Source organism: Gymnoscopelus braueri (assembly GCF_963280865.1).
Source record: "Gymnoscopelus braueri genome assembly, chromosome: 6".
Taxonomy (NCBI): Eukaryota; Metazoa; Chordata; class Actinopteri; order Myctophiformes; family Myctophidae; genus Gymnoscopelus; species Gymnoscopelus braueri.
In genome coordinates this window covers 32,895,246-32,915,145 of record NC_137607.1, presented here as the reverse complement: position 1 = coordinate 32,915,145, position 19,900 = coordinate 32,895,246, and the positions used below count along the sequence as shown (strand labels likewise).

The window sequence follows — 19,900 nt, the reverse complement described above, 5'->3', positions numbered from 1 at the left end:
TAATGGAAGCCATTGCTCTTGCGTTAATACAAAATACAATAATAAATGTGTAACCTTGCCTAACGATGATGTCACCGGTAGGCGGGGTTTTTGAACCTCGTCTTGCCTGATTGCCAGTAGCCAACGGGAGACAGTGCAGTGTGGTATCACAGAGAGGGACCCTCTGCCAGAGGAAGATCTGAGCCAGCCTACAGTACAAAGCCCTTCTCGCACAGTCATCAAGGAAGCGGAAGCATTAACTAAATTATAATATATATCTCAGGCTGATTGGAACAAATTGCATTTCTTGCGTGTGTGCACTTCATTAGCGTTGCCGAAGCTCATTCACTGATGCCAAAAAGCTACAAAGCCAATGCACACAGAATCTCTACAGCACCACTGAATTGGCACCGAGAGCCAAGAACTCTCAAGATCACCCAGAGGACAGGGCTGGGTTAATTTACCGAAAAAAATATCAAAAGTAATCGATATCTAGAAACAATAACCGACTTAATCTTGCTCATGTAGGTTTATCAAATAATCAAGAAGAAGTTTTTGTTCTTATTTATCAATGAATCGAACAAAGATAATAGTCCTACTAACATATCTTTTATAATCGACTAAATTGATTCGTTTGATTACCCACTTAACCCTGTATTATACGGTGGCATACAAAAATCTCAAAAATAAATAAATAATCGTGACACTGATGTGAAGTCATATCGCCCAGCGCTAACAACGGCCATAAATCAGCATCAAGCCGATGCGAAACAGGCCCCGGTTGTTTTCTACTTTGTCTTAACATTAGCAGCTCCAGGTGGGATAGAAATCAATATTGACTAATCATTCACCCGATCTCTTTGACTGATCATTCCTCATGATTACATGGTGCTGCAGAGAACAAAGTGAAAGCTGCTATTGTACCGGAGCCGTCAAGAGAAGGCCGGCAAGCCGGGATGAGAGGAGTGCAAAGCCACAGAGTCATAGAAACACACATTTCAAACCCTCTATCTTAGTGCCCGACCCACGATATGCTGAGAGAGAGAGGAAGGAGAGAGAGACAACGATGGAAAGATTACAGACAGAGAGAGACAGGAAAAACAGACAAGGTAACATTTTTAGATGGAGTTATGTACAAAACAATCCTCAGTGTTATTTTAACCACTTAAAGGTGTACCGTATACTATAACGAATAGCGAAAATAGCCGATCTCCAAAGTCAACTATTTTCGCTACTTGGAAATTGTGAAATTTTGGAAAAAATAATTAATAGTTGCAGCCAACACCAAATTGAAATTTGGTTACATTTTGTACGCTCTCAGTTACAAACAGATAAATCAACACTGAGGATTTTACTGCGAGCCAATTGCTGAAGTATAGTGGTAGATGAAAAGCAAACGTATTATTCATCATCGCACAAAACAAATGTCACGTGTACACTTTTTTTTCCGCTGGAAATACGTCCCAGGAAGTACAAGTGAGTCTTAAGGGCATTGCTCAGTGAATTAGCTGACGAGCGCACTCGACTGCACGCTGCAACAGCCTGGCGACTTCTCTCTTGCCAATGAATGAATCCCAAGGTTCAGCCAGGACAATGGGGGGCGATAAGCGCCACATTCTTGCGATAGTGTTGCATACACGTGACGCGCATGAAAACAGAGAGAATAAAACAAAGTAGTGTGCCTGTGAGATGTGCTGTGTGGACAGGAGGGGGGAGGGGGGGGTTGGTTGGTTTGTGTGTGCATTACTGTGGAGAAAGTGGTCCCTGGGCAGAGCCAATAAACCAAGTGGCCCTCAGCTCCAGTGTAGAGGACCCTGAGTATTGACGCTTATCCCCGGGGAACTCGAGTTAGAGCTCGTCGCTGTCGTGCGGAAACCTTTGAGGTCCAAAACCGCTACTTTTCAGGAAATAGGAAAAAGAACCTGGGTTCCAATATACAGTAGAAACCCACAGACACTCTTTAAAAAAATAGCAAAAGTGTAGTGAGCTTGTAGATTAGCTATTTTTACTGCTTTTGCGTGACACTGTCAAATGATACAGTAAAGTTGTGAAAAGAAACGAGATGAAATATCCTACATGCAAGGTTTCTGCCCAACAGTGACAATCTGGGCCACCAGCAGACTTAACTTGAAAATCGGCAGCCGAGAGGACCCTGAGTACTGCCGGTTATTACCGGTGGACTGAGTTAGATCTGGGACAGTAGATGAAAGGAAAGGAAAGGGGAGTATTGTATCATCCTCAGGGCGGGGAAATTAGCAGATGGCTTTTAATGACCACTCTTTGGGGAGCTGTTCTCTTAGGAGTCTATTGCTCAGGGACACTTCGACATGTAAATGAGTGAGCCAAGGGTCGAACCGGCGACCATCTGATTACCAGACGGCCCCTCTACCCACCCAGCCACAGTCGCCCCATGAGTTCATTTAACTGGAAAACTGGCTAGCAGGACCAGAGTAGAGAAGCACCGCATAAAATAAAAAAAACTTTAACACAGCCTTGGACCACCAAGACTGTCAGAGATTTATTTGCTCGATTCTGACATTAATGTCTGACAGTCTTGGCCACTTCCCCAAATAACGTTTGGAATTCTGTGTTCCGTGGCTGTGCTTCTCCATAAAAAGAAGTCTCTGACAGTCTTAGTACAAGGCTAAACTTGATATAACCCAGAGAGACACTCAGAAGAAACTCCCTTACTGTCAATGATGTCACCCAGTCCCTGGGCATAGAGCAGCTCCTTCAGACGAGACACCTCATCCTTGAGGTTGCGCACCAGACGATGGTTGGGGTCTTCGTTGATGACAGCGTTGCAGCGGATCTGCTTGGCACGGTCGGCGTACCTGCAAGAACACAAGGAGTGGGGCTGTGACTTTGTGTGTTTGTTTGTTTGTTTGTTTGTATGTATGTATGTGTCTGTCGTTTTTTTACATGCCCAAAATAGGGATTGATAATTAATTGATTATTTTATTAAATAGATTAGTTCGATCAACTGTTGCACCCCTAACACGGGAGAATTTCCACTCCCATGTGAGGGCGGAGAGAGCCAGGCGCTTACAAAAAAAACCCCACAAAACCCCACCTTCATGGCCTCCACCTATATAGTGTCCAATCTGTCCCTTGTCACTGCACACTGCAGCAGACCTTTGAAGGGCATTCAAAGGGCCATTGAGCGAAGCGTATTCCTTTACTATTACACAACGCTGTGGTCTCAGCGGCTTCAGTGCCCTTCAACGTCCACCGTCCTCTGCACTGTGGGAGGACGTGTGTGACTGTACGTGTACTCTGTGTTGTACCTTAGTGTGCTTAGAGTCTCATCATAGTTGATGTCCGCTGGACTGAGGGCAGCCACCATGGCCGTACGAGAATTACCCCCTGTAGGGGTAGAGAGCAGAGGAGAGGTTAATTGGAACATGCTGACACATACTGTATTGTACTGAGAAGCACAACATACGAATACTGCTCATACCCAAATTTTCTCTCAGCAGCCAGGTCAGCACAGAGTCTCTGAATGGGATGTGGTTCTCCACTTTTTTCTTCTTCTTATTCTGTTAACAAACACATCACATGCACAGATAAGGACAACCGTCAGTTTATCAACAAAAGTAAACAAGTAAAAAGATGACATTCTTGATGTCTTGAAGAAAATTACCTTATTTGGTCCAGAGTCCTAAAGGAGTAAATAATGTTAAAATTATTATTTTTTAGTTCATTACATTTTACAATGTGAAACAGAAAAACACTTAGGGGAAAAATATATAGTTTAGTTTCGTACCGTAACTTCCGCCAGTGCAGAGATGACTTTACCCAGCGTGGTCAGAGATTTGTTGATATTTGCTCCTTCCTGTATCAGGGTGAGAAGTCAATTTCTGCTGCAACTAAACATATTGTCACTGTCGGGCAGAAACCTTGTATCTCCATATTTCAACTTTTTCGTAAATTCATGCCCTTCTTTGTCATACTACAGTGTCACAAAAAAGTAGAAAAAATAAGAGAAACAAGAGCTTGTGACTAAATAATAACTACATTGGATTAATTGGAACACAGGTTATTTTTTTCCCTTTCCTGAAAAGTAATCGTTTTGGACATACAAGGTTTCCACCCGACAGCGACACTGTAGTATTCATGATGCTTCAATATAGATAAAGGCACTGTTTGTCCAGAATCCAAACTAAGATTTTAGCGTTACAAGTTGCTGACAATCACCTTTAGTCTGGTCCCTTTGGCTCCTGTGGAATCAGCCCTCTCACTCCCAGCCAAATCCACCAGGCTGATTTTGCTGACCTACAAAAGCAAAACTTCAGTATGAATAGGGTTGTCACAAAATAAAATAAGATATTAACCCATAAAACTGGGTCCCCGACCCATTGTTTGGGAACCACTGCACTACTGGAATAATAAGAATAATAATATAAAAAATGTATGAAGCGCTTTTTTTTAAGTACCCAAAGACTTTACATGGGGAGGAGGAAAAGAAAACGGTACCTTCTCGGTAGTGTTTTCAGAGTCAGTGTCGTGGCGTTGCTGGGTGAAGATGATGTTGAAGACGGCGTGTGAGCGACTGCTGGTCTCGTTCATGTTGGTGGCGGCCACAGTCCTGTAGAGCAAGAATACACTTTCAACAACGCTTGGTGGAACTACAGTGAAATACTGTACACCGACCGCACTCAGGAAGGCTTTGAAAATCAAAGAATTCCGCAATCACATGTACACACAACAAGTGGGTACACTTAACCACTTAACCACTTTCAAACTGACATCTCAGTATTTTGGACATCGGTTGAATCTTTCAAAAATGTTCAGGTTGAAAGTGATTAATTGTGATGATCAAGCTCAGACCAGCTCAAACTATTGAGTTTAAAATGCGTAAATAAGTGATTTTGACACCTCAGTCACCCTAGTGTTAATCTCTCAAGAACAGATTCAGAGCTACGCTACTGAATGCAAATGCAAAAGTGAAAAACGCTGGGGGCGCTGTTTTTCCTTTTTATTTCACGATGGGTTCCCAGATTGCCCTTGTGTTAACTCACTATACCATAGTCGTCATTGATTACTGTATTGTAAATGGCCGCAACACAGCTGGTTTGTAAATTAGCAACGAGTGCTACAATGAGGTCTTTTTGGCTGCATTTCCAATACTCATTCTACGAAGCACATTTATCGTTATTGTTACTAACATCCAACCAAACGTGAATGGGCAGAATATAAACAATAATCGCATGGTGATTATGAGAACCTACGGCATATAGAGTTTGTATGTTAGCCTTTCAATGGCTTTTGTTCATCTCCTCAGATGTACTTTCTTCTTTTTAGCAGTGCCCTAAATTTTTCTTCTTCTCCCCAAAAACAGGATGTCTTTGATGTATTTAGCGCTGAACTCAATGTAAACTCCATTTCTCCAGTTCTTCTTCCTCACCACGTAGTACATTGGGTCATTAATTAATCCATTCACGGCCACGCAAGCATGGCGCACTTGCTACTGTACGCCGTCTGAGCTTAACCACAGCCTTTGAAACAACTCGCTCCACAAATACAAGCAAAGAAGCAGCACCTGGCCTTGTTCCCAGAGTCCATCAGGTCCGAGATGTCGTTGTACGAGGTGACGGCCAGCTTGGACAGGTCCTCCACGTAAGGTCCCATCAGAGGGTGCTCTCTCACACGTAGGTTGCCCTTGTTCTTGGGGTTCAGCAAGTCACGCACGCGCTCACAGTAGATCTCCATGTAGCTCACCTGGATGGATTTGTCAATGGAAATCGTACCGTTAAAGTGGACAAAAAAGTACAACATTTTCAGGCATACATTGCTTTAGGGGCAGGTGGTGATGGAAGTGTACCTCGACGGAGTAGGACATGTTGTTGTCATTGTTGCTGTTGATCTTTAAGAAAAGATCTTCACACATCTGGTAGGATAAAACGAAGACAAGCGTTATAATCTTTTCAAACTTTTAATTCAGGCATATTTTGGTTATTTTACTTGATATTATTTTCAGTGCGCGATACAAGTGATCCAAGCGATGCTCATTCAAGCCTGAGCTAAGAATAACTCAGGTTTAAGACACATGATAATAAGGTGTAATCTCTACCAGGGGAATGATTCCCTGCTGATCCTTGACATCCTGTTTCCCCATCATGGTGTAAGACTTGCCAGAGCCGGTCTGACCGTAAGCAAAGATGCAGACGTTGTAGCCCTCGAAGGCATGCAGCAGCATCTCTTCACCAATGTCTTTGTAGACCTGTATCTGAGAGGCAAAGTTGCTGTCCTCGGGCTGTGGACAGAGGGCAAAGACAGTGAGGAAAGTCTTTAACTCAGTAATTTCATAAAACACCAAAAAGTATCCATTTGTTCTGCTGTACCTATGGTGTTTTTACAGGGGTGCAACAGTTAATTGAACTAATTAATCAATTATTATTAAATAATTAATAATTAATAAAATAATCGATTAATAATTGATCCATATGTTAGACATGTCATTATACCTGAAAGGTTTCAAGAAAATGACAAAATTGTGAAAATAGCCTATCTACAATCTCTCAACGCGTCGCATATCACAACGTGTTCTGATTCTTTTATTAATCAAAAACATAATCGATAGAATAATCACTAAGAAAATAATCTATAGATTAGATCAGATTTTATGTGTGCTTTATGTGTGTACTGTATACATGTGTAGCAGATTAGCCCTGCCTGTAGCACAGAAGCCGGGAGGAGGAGTGGGCGATGTTTGTTTTTCCATGCGGGGAGACCTGGGTTTGAATCCAGGTGGTTACACATGAAGCTGAAGCTGTGTGTGTGTGTGTGTGTGTGTGTGTGTGTGTGTGTGTGTGTGTGTGTGTGTGTGTGTGTGTGTGTGTGTGTGTGTGTGTGTGTGTGCGTGCGTGCGTGCGTGCGTGAAGCTGAAGCTGAAGCTGTGTGTGTGTGTGTGTGTGTGTGTGTGTGTGTGTGTGTGTGCGTGCGTGCGTGCGTGCGTGCGTGCGTGCGTGCGTGCGTGCGTGCGTGCGTGCGTGCGTGCGTGCGTGCGTGCGTGCGTGCGTGCGTGCGTGCGTGCGTGCGTGCGTGCGTGCGTGCGTGCGTGCGTGCGTGCGTGCGTGTGTCTCTCTGGGGGTGCAGTAGTGCTTACCGAGGTGTGCGACCAGTATGAGTAATCAAAGTTGAAGCTGTGCTGTGCTTTGGGCACCTTGGGGTTCATGATGGCTGAAAGACAGGACAGAAAACACAGGTCAGAGCGAGGCTGAGGGCTGCCCATGTGAAACTGGATCTGAGAGAAAGGCCAGAGTCACCTCTCCTCTCTGCACTATTAGAGATGCTGCTTAGCCCCGAGACCTCTCTGTACAAGAGCACAATGACCATTCAATATAGGAGGACAGATAGGCATGATTAGAAGCCCATTAGAGTCATCAGGAAGATGACGCAGCAAGAATCCTGGGGGAAATAATCATTGTATGATAATCTGGGCAGGTTCTTCTTATTATCTTTTATTTTATTTGTAGGGAGACTTGTAATCTTTATGTGTGTTTTGTATGTATGAGATGACTTCACCAAATAAATCATTGTATTGTTGTACTGTATATCAGAATCAGAATCTTAATTAGCTTTATTGTCACAACCTCTTCTGGATCAGGGCCCACTTGAACATTGCCCACCCATCTAGCCGCCGTGTTAAGTGGCCAGATGGGTGGGCATGTGTATTTTCAGAGCATGTATATTTTAATGATCAATCAATCGATTCTTTTCTGTTCTGGCTTGGATCAATGGAACCAACGTAGTATATTTTGAATTCCTATTTATCTGTATCACAATTAAAACTAATCTAAAGAAAAAATACCATGACATATTTTTTTTACATAAATTGTTTATATTAATGTTATATTATCAATAAAGTCTTAGTGTTTTTGTCAATTATTTGCACTTGCAATATCCTCACCTGGCCCGCAGGTTGGGAATTTCTGACGTAGGATATTCAGCTACAAATGTGAGAGATAAAGAGATGTATAGACCTACAGTATATTGCTTAGTGTTCTATGAGGGAATTTTCTCTGACACAACTCAGATTTGATAGGGTTCAGTGATGCAGAGAGACTTAAATGGCTTATTTTTAACACACAAGATATTTGCATTCCCTGAATATTAGAGAGCTTGGGATAAGCGAACAAAGAGGAACATAATATACTGTACAACATGATGGTTTTATTTTGGCTCTTGTGTTACAAATAATTGTTTAAAATTGTTCTTTGGGTAAATTGTGCATAAACTGTGCAAATTGTGTTTCAATCCTTTGTTTCTTTGTGTCAATTGTTATTGTACCAATCGTGCAGCTTTCAGTTACGGAGAAGTGAAAGTAACATTGTATAACTATGTTTTTGTTGTCTTATAATCCCGTAAGGGACGGGTCTTAAGACAAGACATGAAAATAAAAAATAATTAATTCATACTGTAGATTGCAAGCATCCTTTTCAACTAAACTCCAGGGGCTCGTTTGACTTTAATAGGCTGTCATAGACTACCATCTGCACAAGGAGACGTTTCCCCACCTTACACACGTATCTGTGACCTTAAGTGAGGTATCGATTTGTTAGTAAAGTGGCTGCAGATGGGAGTGGGAGACAGATTTTCTTTATCTGATAAGAGTGTACAAGCCAATTACAGTCTGGCTTCTGTTTTATCTCAACAACAGGAATTCTTTTTTCAAATGATAATGCAACACTGCATTATTACACTCAAAACGGCCAACATTACATGTCTGAATTTCACCTTAAAGGTTGGAAACAACGTCGTCACCGCGCAAAGAAATGAGTCAAACCCTTCGTAACTTATCTTCACGTCTCTGACAATGACAGTTTCCTCTACACTCAATCTGCTCTGACCTAATAATATATGAGTCACCTCACCTCCCAACGTTGAGCACTTGGCACCAAGGAAGCATACACTGCATTTACAAGAATAGAGCTAAAAGCTCTAATTTGATGAAAATCTAATATATTTTATGAAGCAGAGCATGCTCTAACTATTCCCTGAACTTGTATAAGCTAACTGGGTGTAAAATAAAATAAAAAATATGTAGGAAAGACTGTTGAGGCTAATAAATACGTGTGATCTGAAATAATGGCCCTGTGGACCAGGGAAGGCCGCTGAACATCAAATCTATTTGTTTGCACAAGCATAAAGACCCATATCCCTAGAAAATCAATACAGCCTAACCAATGATACAGCTTGCACAGAAAAACACACAAACAACTGCAAGCCTATCCTAAAGCGATAGCATCGTAATAAACCTCATGTAGTTTTTACGAGGCATTTTACGACCGTGCACGTACGGTAAAACCGGGCAGTTAGTGCTGCGATCACGGATGCATCAATTCAGGTGGCTCTTGTTTCTCTGAGGACACATATATCCTGTGCCACGCATCCAAAACAGGCTTGTACATCTGCTATTTTACCTATTTTTGCGCGATACTGTTGTACGACGGAAACATTTAATAGGGCTTAAGTGGTTAATCAGACTAATCAATTGAATCAGATTTTTTTCATGTCGACTCGTTCATATATATTAAAAAATAAATACAATATAAAAGAAAACACGCCTCTCAAATATTTGATTAATCGTAAAAAGTATCAATAGAATACATTTGCTAATAAAATAAATAATGGATAGTTGCAGCCCTAGCCTCACAGTGTGAGCTAACTCAGTACAAAGTGTGCCTACAGTATATGAATAAATAACCCAGAGGTGGATTTTATGATTACTTCAGCGTTAAGCAGCCCTTGTGTAGCCTGATTGTGCCAAGGATGAAAAACTCTTCCCTTATCCCAGAGCCCCAGCAGACACCATTTTGTCTCCTAATGCAGAGATGGGGTCGATAGCACAAGAAAAAGCCCCGGGCTAAGTACATGCTTGAGCGAGAGCACACACAGTTATTGCCCCTCTCTCTAGTTTCAGATTGTGGAATATAGGCCAGGGTGGCGGACTACGGTTTAGGGTTTCAGGCCCATTCCTCATCATGACAAATAGATGAGGCCTCATTCGTTACGCGTGATGTGTGAAGTATGCATGTAGAAATACAACATAACCTACAGTACATGATATGTAAAAAATAGGGCTAGGCAATATGACTTAGCCCTTCTATAGCAGCAGGGCTAGGATGATTGCAACAGATCTCAGATTTTTTCTTTGTAATTGGCTACGAAAAGCGCGAAAAACGGATTTCAGTTATACTTATTATACAATGCATATTTAACATAATAATATAATATAATATAATATAATATAATATAATATAATATAATATAATATAATATAATATAATATAATATAATATAATATAATATAATATAATATAATATAATATATATCGATACAACTCATTACATGGTTTCTGCATTCAGTGTTTCTGCATGCTGAGTATCTTGAGGTTGCCTCCACCTCCAACAGGACATTTTGAATTACCCAAATGACACAAAAATAACAACATAAATATAAATAGCCGATATTATGTCCGCATTCTTTGCCAGAGCCAGTGTTTCTCTCAACAGTATGACATATTCTCTACCGTTCCTCATCTCCTCTCATACTATGATTCATACAGTAACCGGCCCTCCAGAAAGAGGAGTGTCCTGTTTCCGGGACAAAGCAATTACCAGAGAGCAGCGCCGATTGGTGGGGCAGATGAGGGCCTAACGATGAGTGACCAGGCAGGGCTTGGGTGCTTTAATCACATTCGGTAAGCAGGGATGATGCTTTAGACCCGCTTTTATCAGACTCACAGAGCGACGTCTCCTCCCCAAAGCCTCTAACGCGCTCCCGGTTTCCTGTCAGCCTGCCCCGTTTTATGACAGCGAAGCTCCTTAATAGCGAGGTGTTGAGTTTATGGATGACACCGGCTCGGGATGACTCGTAATTCGACAGGTTGTCTTAACAGCTTGTCTGCATGGTGACAGCAGGAGGTGTCGTCTGCTCTGTGTGTGTGTGCGTGTGTGTGTGTGTGTGTGTGTGTGTGTGTGTGTGTGTGTGTGTGTGTGCGCGTGTGCCTCTATCTCATCACTGATGTCTATACACAGTGCAAGGCAAGCGCACACGCCACCACCGCATCTCTTACTGCAATTACAGTCATGATTATCTGCTGCGGTTTGATTTCCGGGTCCTCATTCAGATTCTATGTTACGAGCATTTTAGGTTGTTTGTGTGCCACACAGCTGGTGGTTGTTTTAACTGCTGTAGGTGATGCTGATCGGTCTGTTACGGGTGACCTGCCCCAGTCAATAGCAGAGGAAATGGCTGCATCAGCAGGTCTGGCTAGACGGCATGCAAACCCATTGACAAGAGTCTGTAGCCTGTAGCTGCTATCACACACTATGCTTAGCACTGGGAATTGGGAAAGGGTTCAGATGGGGACTGCACGCAGCACTGCACTGTACTCTATTTAACAAGTTAAACCCTATTACCCTATAGACTTCATTGACCGGGGTCTATACCGGGCCTCTTCCTTTTTCCCCTCTACACCAAGTCTCTCAGTCGAAAATAGCCGCGCTACAAGCTCACAGCGCGACGCCGCGATTCGCTGTGAGCTTGCAGATCTATTTTCTAAGAATGTTTGCATAGATTTGCCAAATGTTCACCTATCATGACATGCCCAGAATAGAGACGCTAGGGTTCATGTGGGTAAAGGCAAGGGTAATGAGACCCCCAGCATTGTTATCTCTCCACCCTCACCCCACCAGTTAAAAGAAAACGCAAAACAATTTGAGAGAGGGAGAGAGAGGGAGAAAGAGGGAGAGAGAAAAGAGGGAGAGAGAGGGAGGAAGAGGGAGAGAGAGAGAGAGAGACACTATCACCAGCTGCAGACATACACTATACAAACATCCGATGACGCTCACCCACTTTGGGGTTTAGCACCACAAACATAAGCAACAGATGCACTTATTGTTAGCGCTTGTGGTAATGCCGAGTGTTGTTCTCTATGATCTCAAACAACAACTAGACACGCCTGTACCAGTCAATCCCTTGACCCCTGGTGTCGAACATTTGGCTATTCTCAGCTAAGAGATTTGGTGTAGAGGGAAACGGGGACCTTGTAGATCTCTGTGGGGCACCAGTCAACAAAGTATATAGGGTTTAAGTGGTTAACAACACCTAGATTTCTTTTAACAGTGTTTCTGTGAGTTTGTCTTTAATCCTCAAACTTTAAACTTTCCCTCAGCCAATAACAGCTTGCTGTGATAAAGTGATCATTTCCACTCCTATCCGCCCATGAGAAGAATGTATAGCAAAAGGCAGAGAAATTCATGTTAATGTCTTTCACAATTTCATTAATCCCTATTACAAGGTATAAGAACCATTATTAGGCAAGGACCTGTTCCATATCCCCTTGCAGAAAGGCCCCTCATTCCTAAAGGTCTGCCTCCTGAATCTTAATCCAGGTTGGCATGGCGGTGGGGAAGATATTTCTGCCAGGCCTGTCACTAACAAGATTGCAGCCATTCTCCTGCTTTGTGGGAACTAGGCTATTGACCTGACATGGGTGTCACAAAGCACAAAACAGACGGGAGAAATCCCCAATGTCCCTCTCCTTCCTTCCCCCGAGCGAAGCCGCTAGCTTCGAGCTACAAAAGGACAAGAGGGCCATTTATACCCCCTTCTCTGTACCCCCTCCAGACACTGCTACCAGTGGGCTCTTTCATGATATCACTCCGCTCACATCTCAGCGTCCACAGCCAAGCCATTGACTCTCCACGGAAAAGCACAGTCTGTTTGGCTGAAAAGCACTGCCTAAGAGCGGCATTGTGTGTCTGTGCCGAGCAAGGCTTGAACCATGCTGTAAAAGATGTCTCAAAAGAGTGTTTTGTAATACTGGCTGCTTTTATGGTACACACACTTTCAGCTGTGAAATCTAACTCAAAGAATTGTCACCACTAAGGGACAGATACATTCTGATTGTACAGATTTCATATTTGCGTCTCAAGATATTGTAGGATTTTCCCTTAATGTGTCATTAATAATACAAAATTATTCAACCAACTTGAAATGCCCCAGAAAACCAAGCGTAATGGTACTGCAGATAAACTTGATTGGCTGCATCTTGTTCAGTCAAGATTCATCAGTAAGTACAGTCCAGTACGCACACAGCACAGTCCTGTTGATCATAACACATACTGGTGTCTCGGCTTTTGCGCAACCCCTATTGACCCTTTGTTGACCACTCTGAAATAGTTCAATTCATTAGAAAATGTACAAGCTCACAACGCATCATATTGTGAGCTTCTAGATTGGTTATTTTTGGCATATGACAAAGTATAAAATAGGGCTTAAGTGGTTAACAAGGCAAAACACATACAGTAGAAGAACAAAATCGTAAAGGCATGTCAGCATAAGACCGAATTCATACCAGAAGTGGTATGCTGCTCCCACATTCTGAGAAAGTGGGGAGGTTCTTTGCATTGTCTAAGGCAAAGAGGGACTTCCACTTTTACTGCCACGACAGGAGGCGGGGCGGCAAAAAGCGCAACGGCAAAGTTCAACTTTTCCACTGCAGCAGTGTGGCGAGACAGAGCAGCAGCCAAACAGAAGCGTGGTGTGGAATATGACCAGAAGCTTGCTGCTGAAATAGGCGTGGACTAGGAGTTCACACAAAAGTGACATGGGTGTTTTAGACGTTTTGTACACACCCATTTAGCGGAATAACGCAGCAGTAAAAATCGCTCCGGTTGCTGTTGCTGGTGTAAATTCAGTGTACTGCAAGTCGCCTATCTTTCCAAGTTAGATACCATCAAATAATATGCTAGGGGTGTAATTAAAACTGTAGCCTCAGCCTTGCGGGTTTTGAAATCCAATTCGGCGACTAATTCGAACAGGAAGCCTCCAAGGACATTGCAAAGGTACAGTACACATGCTGTCGATGCATTCCCGGCGGACGGCCTCTGATCTAAGATTACATCACTAAAAGAGACAACAGTGGCAACAAAACACCCATCATCCACTGCTCTGGAGACAGAGGAAGAAGATGAATGCAGTGACAGACGTCAACCATGTTTGGGCGCAATCACAGAAATCCTTCGCAATCTCACAGGAGGGCGCCAATTTTAGAGAAAATAATGAAAAGTTAAATAAAAGGCTTTTATGCCTTTATTGATAGTATAGTAGTCTGACAGGAAATGGGGGGAGAGATGGAGAGTGACATGCAGCAAAGGCCATCGGGACTCGAACCCGCAACACGCTGTCAGGCTACTTTGGAGCCTAGGTGTACTCTTTTTCTTTTAATCCAACTGAGACGCCTGATATGTATTAATAGACTAATAGATGGGGGGGGGCACACTATAAAGCCCCCTGTGTTCATTAGTTAAATATGCAACAATGGGCATTCGTCAACATTGAATCTGCGGAAAAGCCGTTCAGCTTGTTGTCCCCAGTCACCCATGACATGAGGAGGGGGGGGCACGATGGCTAAATTAGGCCGAACTGTAAATATTTCAGGAAGTCTCATTCATTATTGATGACTGGCTTTACCTTGCTGAACGGACTAGATATCACATATCTCTCCAGTCTCCTCTTAATGAAGCCCTATATACTTCGTTGTGCGACGATTGGCGAGAATAGCAGCTCTACAAGCTCACAGCGCTGCGTTGTGAGCTTGCAGATCTGCTATTTCTTTTTATTGTTGGGGGAACATTTTCGCCTGGAATGACATGCCTAAAACAAGGCCACCACGTTGAACATGGTTGACTAGGGACCTCCCTCCACACACTGGGATCCTAAGGAATGCAGAGCCGTCTGCACTGCAGTACATTGCTATGCCTCTAGTTGCATGCATAGAAACTATGAACAAAACGGTGACAAAAGGAAATAAAGGCTACACAGATGTGTATCCCGTATAGCAGTACCAAAATAGCTATAAAATATTAAGTGGTACTTAATATTTACTCTCTGTTATGACAGAACTTACTTTTAACCCCATGAACCCTGCCGTCCATATTACAATGTGTCACAACCAACGCAACACGTTGTGAGCTTGTAGATCGGCTATTTTCAGTGAGGAGATTGAGAAAAGTATATATAGAGATTGATAAAAGTATCAATATACATTGACTGGGAGACCTCCTTCAATGTATAGAGTTTAAATGGTTAACATAACCAATGTGTATGACAGGCTGTCATCATTTGTAATCATGTGGTGTTTAACTGAGAGCTAAATAATCAGTGGTGGAAAGTAAGTAACTAAGTACTTTTACTCAAGTACTGTGTACTTAAATACAATTTTGAGGTACTTTTACCTGAGTGTTTCACTTTTTTGATACTTTATATGTACTTCTACTCCACTACATCTCAGAGGCAAATACTGTATTTCTTACAATTAATTGACAGCTTTATCTACTTTATTATTTAAAACCCTATTTTATACTTTGGTTATTCGAAAATAGCTGGTCTACAGCGAGATGAGAGCTTATAGATCGGCTACTTTTGAAAAAGTCTGACATTTTTTTAAACATTTGAGTACTTTTACTTTGGTACTGTAAGTATATTTTGATTACAATACTTTTGTACTTTTACTCAAGTAATAGTTTGACTACAGACATATTACAGAATATTTTTATGTTGCGTTATTGCTACTTTTATTTACACAAATCTGAATACTTCTTCCACTACTGTACAGTATATAATAATACATTATGAATTACTTGCTGATGGCACATTAACCACTTAAACCACAGCACAAGCTTACTGTATTTATTTAATATCGAGCGAAGACAGAAAATACACTAGTACAGAACCCTGAGCTACTCCACTCAACAACATAACGGGTATAAGTGGTTAATAAATGACTTGAATAACCCTAAATGAATGTCAGGTAAAATTTGCTGCAGATTCTGAACGCTTCGGTAACAACATAATCATGTCAGAAGCACTTCTCTATATGATCATCGTAACTATATAGTGATGTTATGCTTCAGTGATCAATAATTATTTGATAATGAGAAATTAAAGTTTGATGAAATTGAAGTTTAATAGATTAAAACCTTCCATGGGCTACGTGATGTTCTCACACTTGGCCGACTAGCCGTTTATTGAGGCGGTAACATACAAAATGAACACAGCTGAGAATGAGTAAGCTGAGTTTTACCCAACAGGGTGTCAGAAGATGAAGATAGCAGCATAAAGTAAGTTCATTAATGGCATTTAATTACAGTAGTCAGTTGAAGCTAAGACCAAAGCTGCAGCTCAGTGAAATCTTGTAGAGAGGTTAAACAAGGTAACATGTTATCCTTGCATGCTAACTGACCCAGGCTGCAGCTTTCCTAAAACCCTCTATACATCCCAAAGACAGCGCCATTTAGGGATAGAGTGAATTCAGCATTGAAGGAGGTATTAGGATATACAATCTCGAAGTAGTGTTTCTCTTTATACCTGGGCAATACAACTAAAGTGGTGCTGAAAGAACATAATACTCAAAATTCTACTCAAAGCTGGCAGAAAGGCCATTAAAGAGCCTGGCTTAAAACCAGGAGCGGATCTACGGGTGGACCTGGGTGGGCCCAGGTGCAGCCAGCGTGAATGCGGTCCCACCCAAATTGACACCTTTCCCCACCATATGAGATCCATGAAAACTTTGGATTCCACTGGGCGCAGTAACACTGCGTTCCGGCCGCAAAGCGGCAGCCACACCTTATAGACAATGCTAGTGATTCCACCAGACGCGTTTCAGACGCGTCCCTTTCCCACCGGATCGCTGTAACTTGGTGTCACCGCTTCACATTCCAAGCACTGCCCAGACGCTGGCAATGCCTGGAGGGGGGGGGGATAAAGTGCTCGGTTGAAGTGGACTTTGCAACGTTTGGCACGGCGACTCGCTCGCCTAAAGGCTCGCTTGGCGCTGCCTCTCGTGGCTCAAGTCCACTTCAGACGGCGCGCCTCCGTCGTTGTAACTGTGTTTTTCCTAACTACCTCCTAACTTCTTAATATTAGGGGCTGTAGTCTGTTCTCACCAAGTGGGTTGACAAAAACATATGGTAAAAGAATTGCTCACAACATTGGGACTGGGAGTCCAATGCTTATCTCTAAACACCACAGAGTCTCATATTATCGAGTTTCGGGAGCTATTGAATGCAAGAGGCAGTTCCGCGTGGGACAGAGAAGCGGGCGTGGTTATAGACGCCAAGGGGGCGTTGCCAAGTTACAGCGATCGGGTGGGAAAGGCCCGTTCGCGTCAGTGATGGAGTTTCGATATTGTACTCATATACTGTAGATATAGTACAGGAAACAGTTGTGTTGGAAAAAAATTAAAGAAGTTGAGTTTAACAGAAAATGTATAGAAATTAAGCCGTTGGCACCGTATAATTGTATGGACAATAAAGTAAAATGCTGTATAAACGTTTAAATAAGCAAATAGTACTGTAAACTGCATTACTAGTTGTAAACTGCAACCTCCTCTCTGCATCTGTCTGTTTTGATCTTATGTTTGTGTTTTACTTATGTATGTATACTATAAAGCAATAAAGACTAAAGTGATTTAAAAAACAACAACAACAAAAACAACACTATGCGTCACAGCGGATCTACGGGTGGGATCTACCTGGGAAATCATTTCCCCCCAGCAAATCCCCAGCAGATCCCTAGTAAGATACTGTATTAGCTGAGGTATAAAGGTTTGGTGTTGCCATCATGTTGTTGACAGTAGGCACCTCCTATTTCTTAAGCAGCCTGATTGAAACGTGATGCCAAGCAACTTGGCTCACATTTCCTGGAACAGGCCTTACTAATTTCAACCTCAGGGATGGAACCATTATGATTCTCATCTTCTCACAGAGTTTTGACAATATCACCATCAGTAATTACTGTGTTACTTATATGTCAGCCCTTCGTGTTTGCTATCCATTTGCTCTTGATACTTTTGTTGTCCATAGTACAACGTGATATTTTGTCCTATACACAACACACTTACACTGAATTATTTTGATTGGCAACAAATGAGAAAACTGTAATTGGACCAAACTAAACCTGAACCCAAATTGGCCTTGTTAAGTTTCCTGTATGAACAATATGTTTGCCCTTGGGCTTTTTTGTGTCATCCTTTTTGACCAATGCATGCAATCAAATATTAGTATAAAGAAGTCAATCAATCATTAGATATTAAGCCCTATTTTGTACCTGATCCTACAATGAAAATAGCCAATCTCTTGTACAAGCTCACAGCGCATTGCGATTCGACGTGTTGTGAGCTTGTAGATCTGTTATTTTCTACATTCATTGTGAACATTTTCACCTATAACGATTTGCCCAAAATAGGGAGGCCAGGCTGAAAGTGGTGTTAAATCAAGTCTTGTTTGTTGCAGTACTTACTGGTTGTGTTCCCGGTCATCTGAATGATGCATTTGCTATCTTTTCCCGTCTCCCTTGAGTTGAAGGGGCGGACACGCACCGCCACCTTCACAGAGGCCCCTGCCATGGTGCTGCCTGCCTAGCACCTTGAGGTGCCTTCTTCAATGCCTTGGTTTCAGGGCCTCCCAGCTGGAGATCTATAAGAAGGAAATAGACAGCAAGTTTTAAAACCTTTATGTTGAGTATAGTTTATGCCTCTCTGCGAGGCATGTTAATTTCATTTAGGACATAAGAGAAAGATATTGACTGAGAAAGGACAAATGTTAAATGCAAATATCTGATTTCCATTCAAAAACACATCACCTTGCCTTCTTTTTTCTTTTATTTTTTAACTTTTCGGTGAGTATACACAGTTGTACGAGAAAGTTCAAAATTAGGCTTCAGGAAAAGATAGCTGGACAGGGCACCATTGAACCAAGCGAGAGCCTTGAAGTACTATGAGACACATGGTTTGTTAAAATTTGAATGAGCAGTTTATTGCACCTCCTGGTTGAGGCGGCCAGTACAATAGAGGAGGGCAGGGCCGCGTGCATGGCTGGACCATGAAAGGACCATGCCTGGTCAGCTGCAGTCGGGGGAGATGGATAACCAGGCCTGGCTACAACAAAGGAAGTGCAGCCACAGCTAAATGTCGGACTATTTCCCAGGATTACAATGGCCTAATAACACAGAAACCGGCCAGAGACAACAGGCCTCAACTCTGACGGAATTCAGGAGCTCAGATATATGGATCACGCGGAGATTAATCAGACGCTTGCCATTTCTGATCCAAGTACCGTGCATCAGCACTTATTGCTGTATGATTACAATGGAGGTACTCTGAGATTCAGGAGCATGACTCATCATCTGTGGCGGTGACATCGCAATCGTTTTTCACTCTTGGTCATCGCTCACAACAGGGAACAAAACGAGACGCAATTAGTCCCCGTCTCTGCCTGGTGGCAGACTCCACTACAGTTGTAGATCATTGGAAGCAGTCATCATCAAGGGTGTGGTGTATTTCGTGACCTTTTTAAAACCATCTGCAATGTACCTGACTGTGTCCTTCACATTTAACATGACAGGCTTAATATATAGAACTATATTCATTAGATAGATTTTTATGGTTGTAGGGTTTATCACATTTAAATTAGATTTTTTTTTAAAACTGCTGCGTCACGCTGCTTCCTGGATGACTTCCCACAAATGTATGACTTTGACAAAGGATTGAAAGACTACTAGCCCATATGGAAAAGATACAAACAATGCGTCTGAGGGGACAGCAAGCTGTTCAGCTCATATAAGATATACGTAAGATATGAAAACTACCCATGATTCATATCCAATATATTCACAACATCTGAGTTCAAATTCAAATGGAAATTGAGAAAATGATTTGTGAATACGGTAGCCCAGCTGTCATATTTGATTGGGACTATACAGAGGTTAGTGGGTGGTGGTTTTGGGTAAGGGGTTTAGTTGTTAAGTGTGGCCCTTTCCTGCTTTCTCCTGATAATAGTGCTGAAATGACTGCTTCTCTGTACAAATTATATAGAAATGAAATTGAAAATTAGGACAGTGTGCATCCAT

At 42.3% G+C, this 19,900-nt stretch overlaps 1 protein-coding gene across 1 annotated transcript in view; it reads right to left on the bottom strand.

Moving 5' to 3' along the window:
• The window catches only part of kif1aa (kinesin family member 1Aa), a 63,339-nt gene that overhangs the window by 42,242 nt on the left and 1,197 nt on the right, over positions 1-19,900 (bottom strand). Inside the window, exons 2-13 of the mRNA XM_080429701.1 lie at positions 18,293-18,468; positions 7,088-7,161; positions 6,053-6,235; positions 5,804-5,869; positions 5,522-5,700; positions 4,456-4,567; positions 4,177-4,254; positions 3,749-3,814; positions 3,623-3,640; positions 3,440-3,518; positions 3,267-3,345; positions 2,671-2,813 (exon numbers count right to left, since the gene is read on the bottom strand). Of these exons, the coding sequence (XP_080285827.1) occupies positions 2,671-2,813; positions 3,267-3,345; positions 3,440-3,518; positions 3,623-3,640; positions 3,749-3,814; positions 4,177-4,254; positions 4,456-4,567; positions 5,522-5,700; positions 5,804-5,869; positions 6,053-6,235; positions 7,088-7,161; positions 18,293-18,398 (1,183 nt within the window). The 5' untranslated portion in view covers positions 18,399-18,468. The remainder of the gene's footprint in view (positions 1-2,670; positions 2,814-3,266; positions 3,346-3,439; positions 3,519-3,622; positions 3,641-3,748; positions 3,815-4,176; positions 4,255-4,455; positions 4,568-5,521; positions 5,701-5,803; positions 5,870-6,052; positions 6,236-7,087; positions 7,162-18,292; positions 18,469-19,900) is intronic.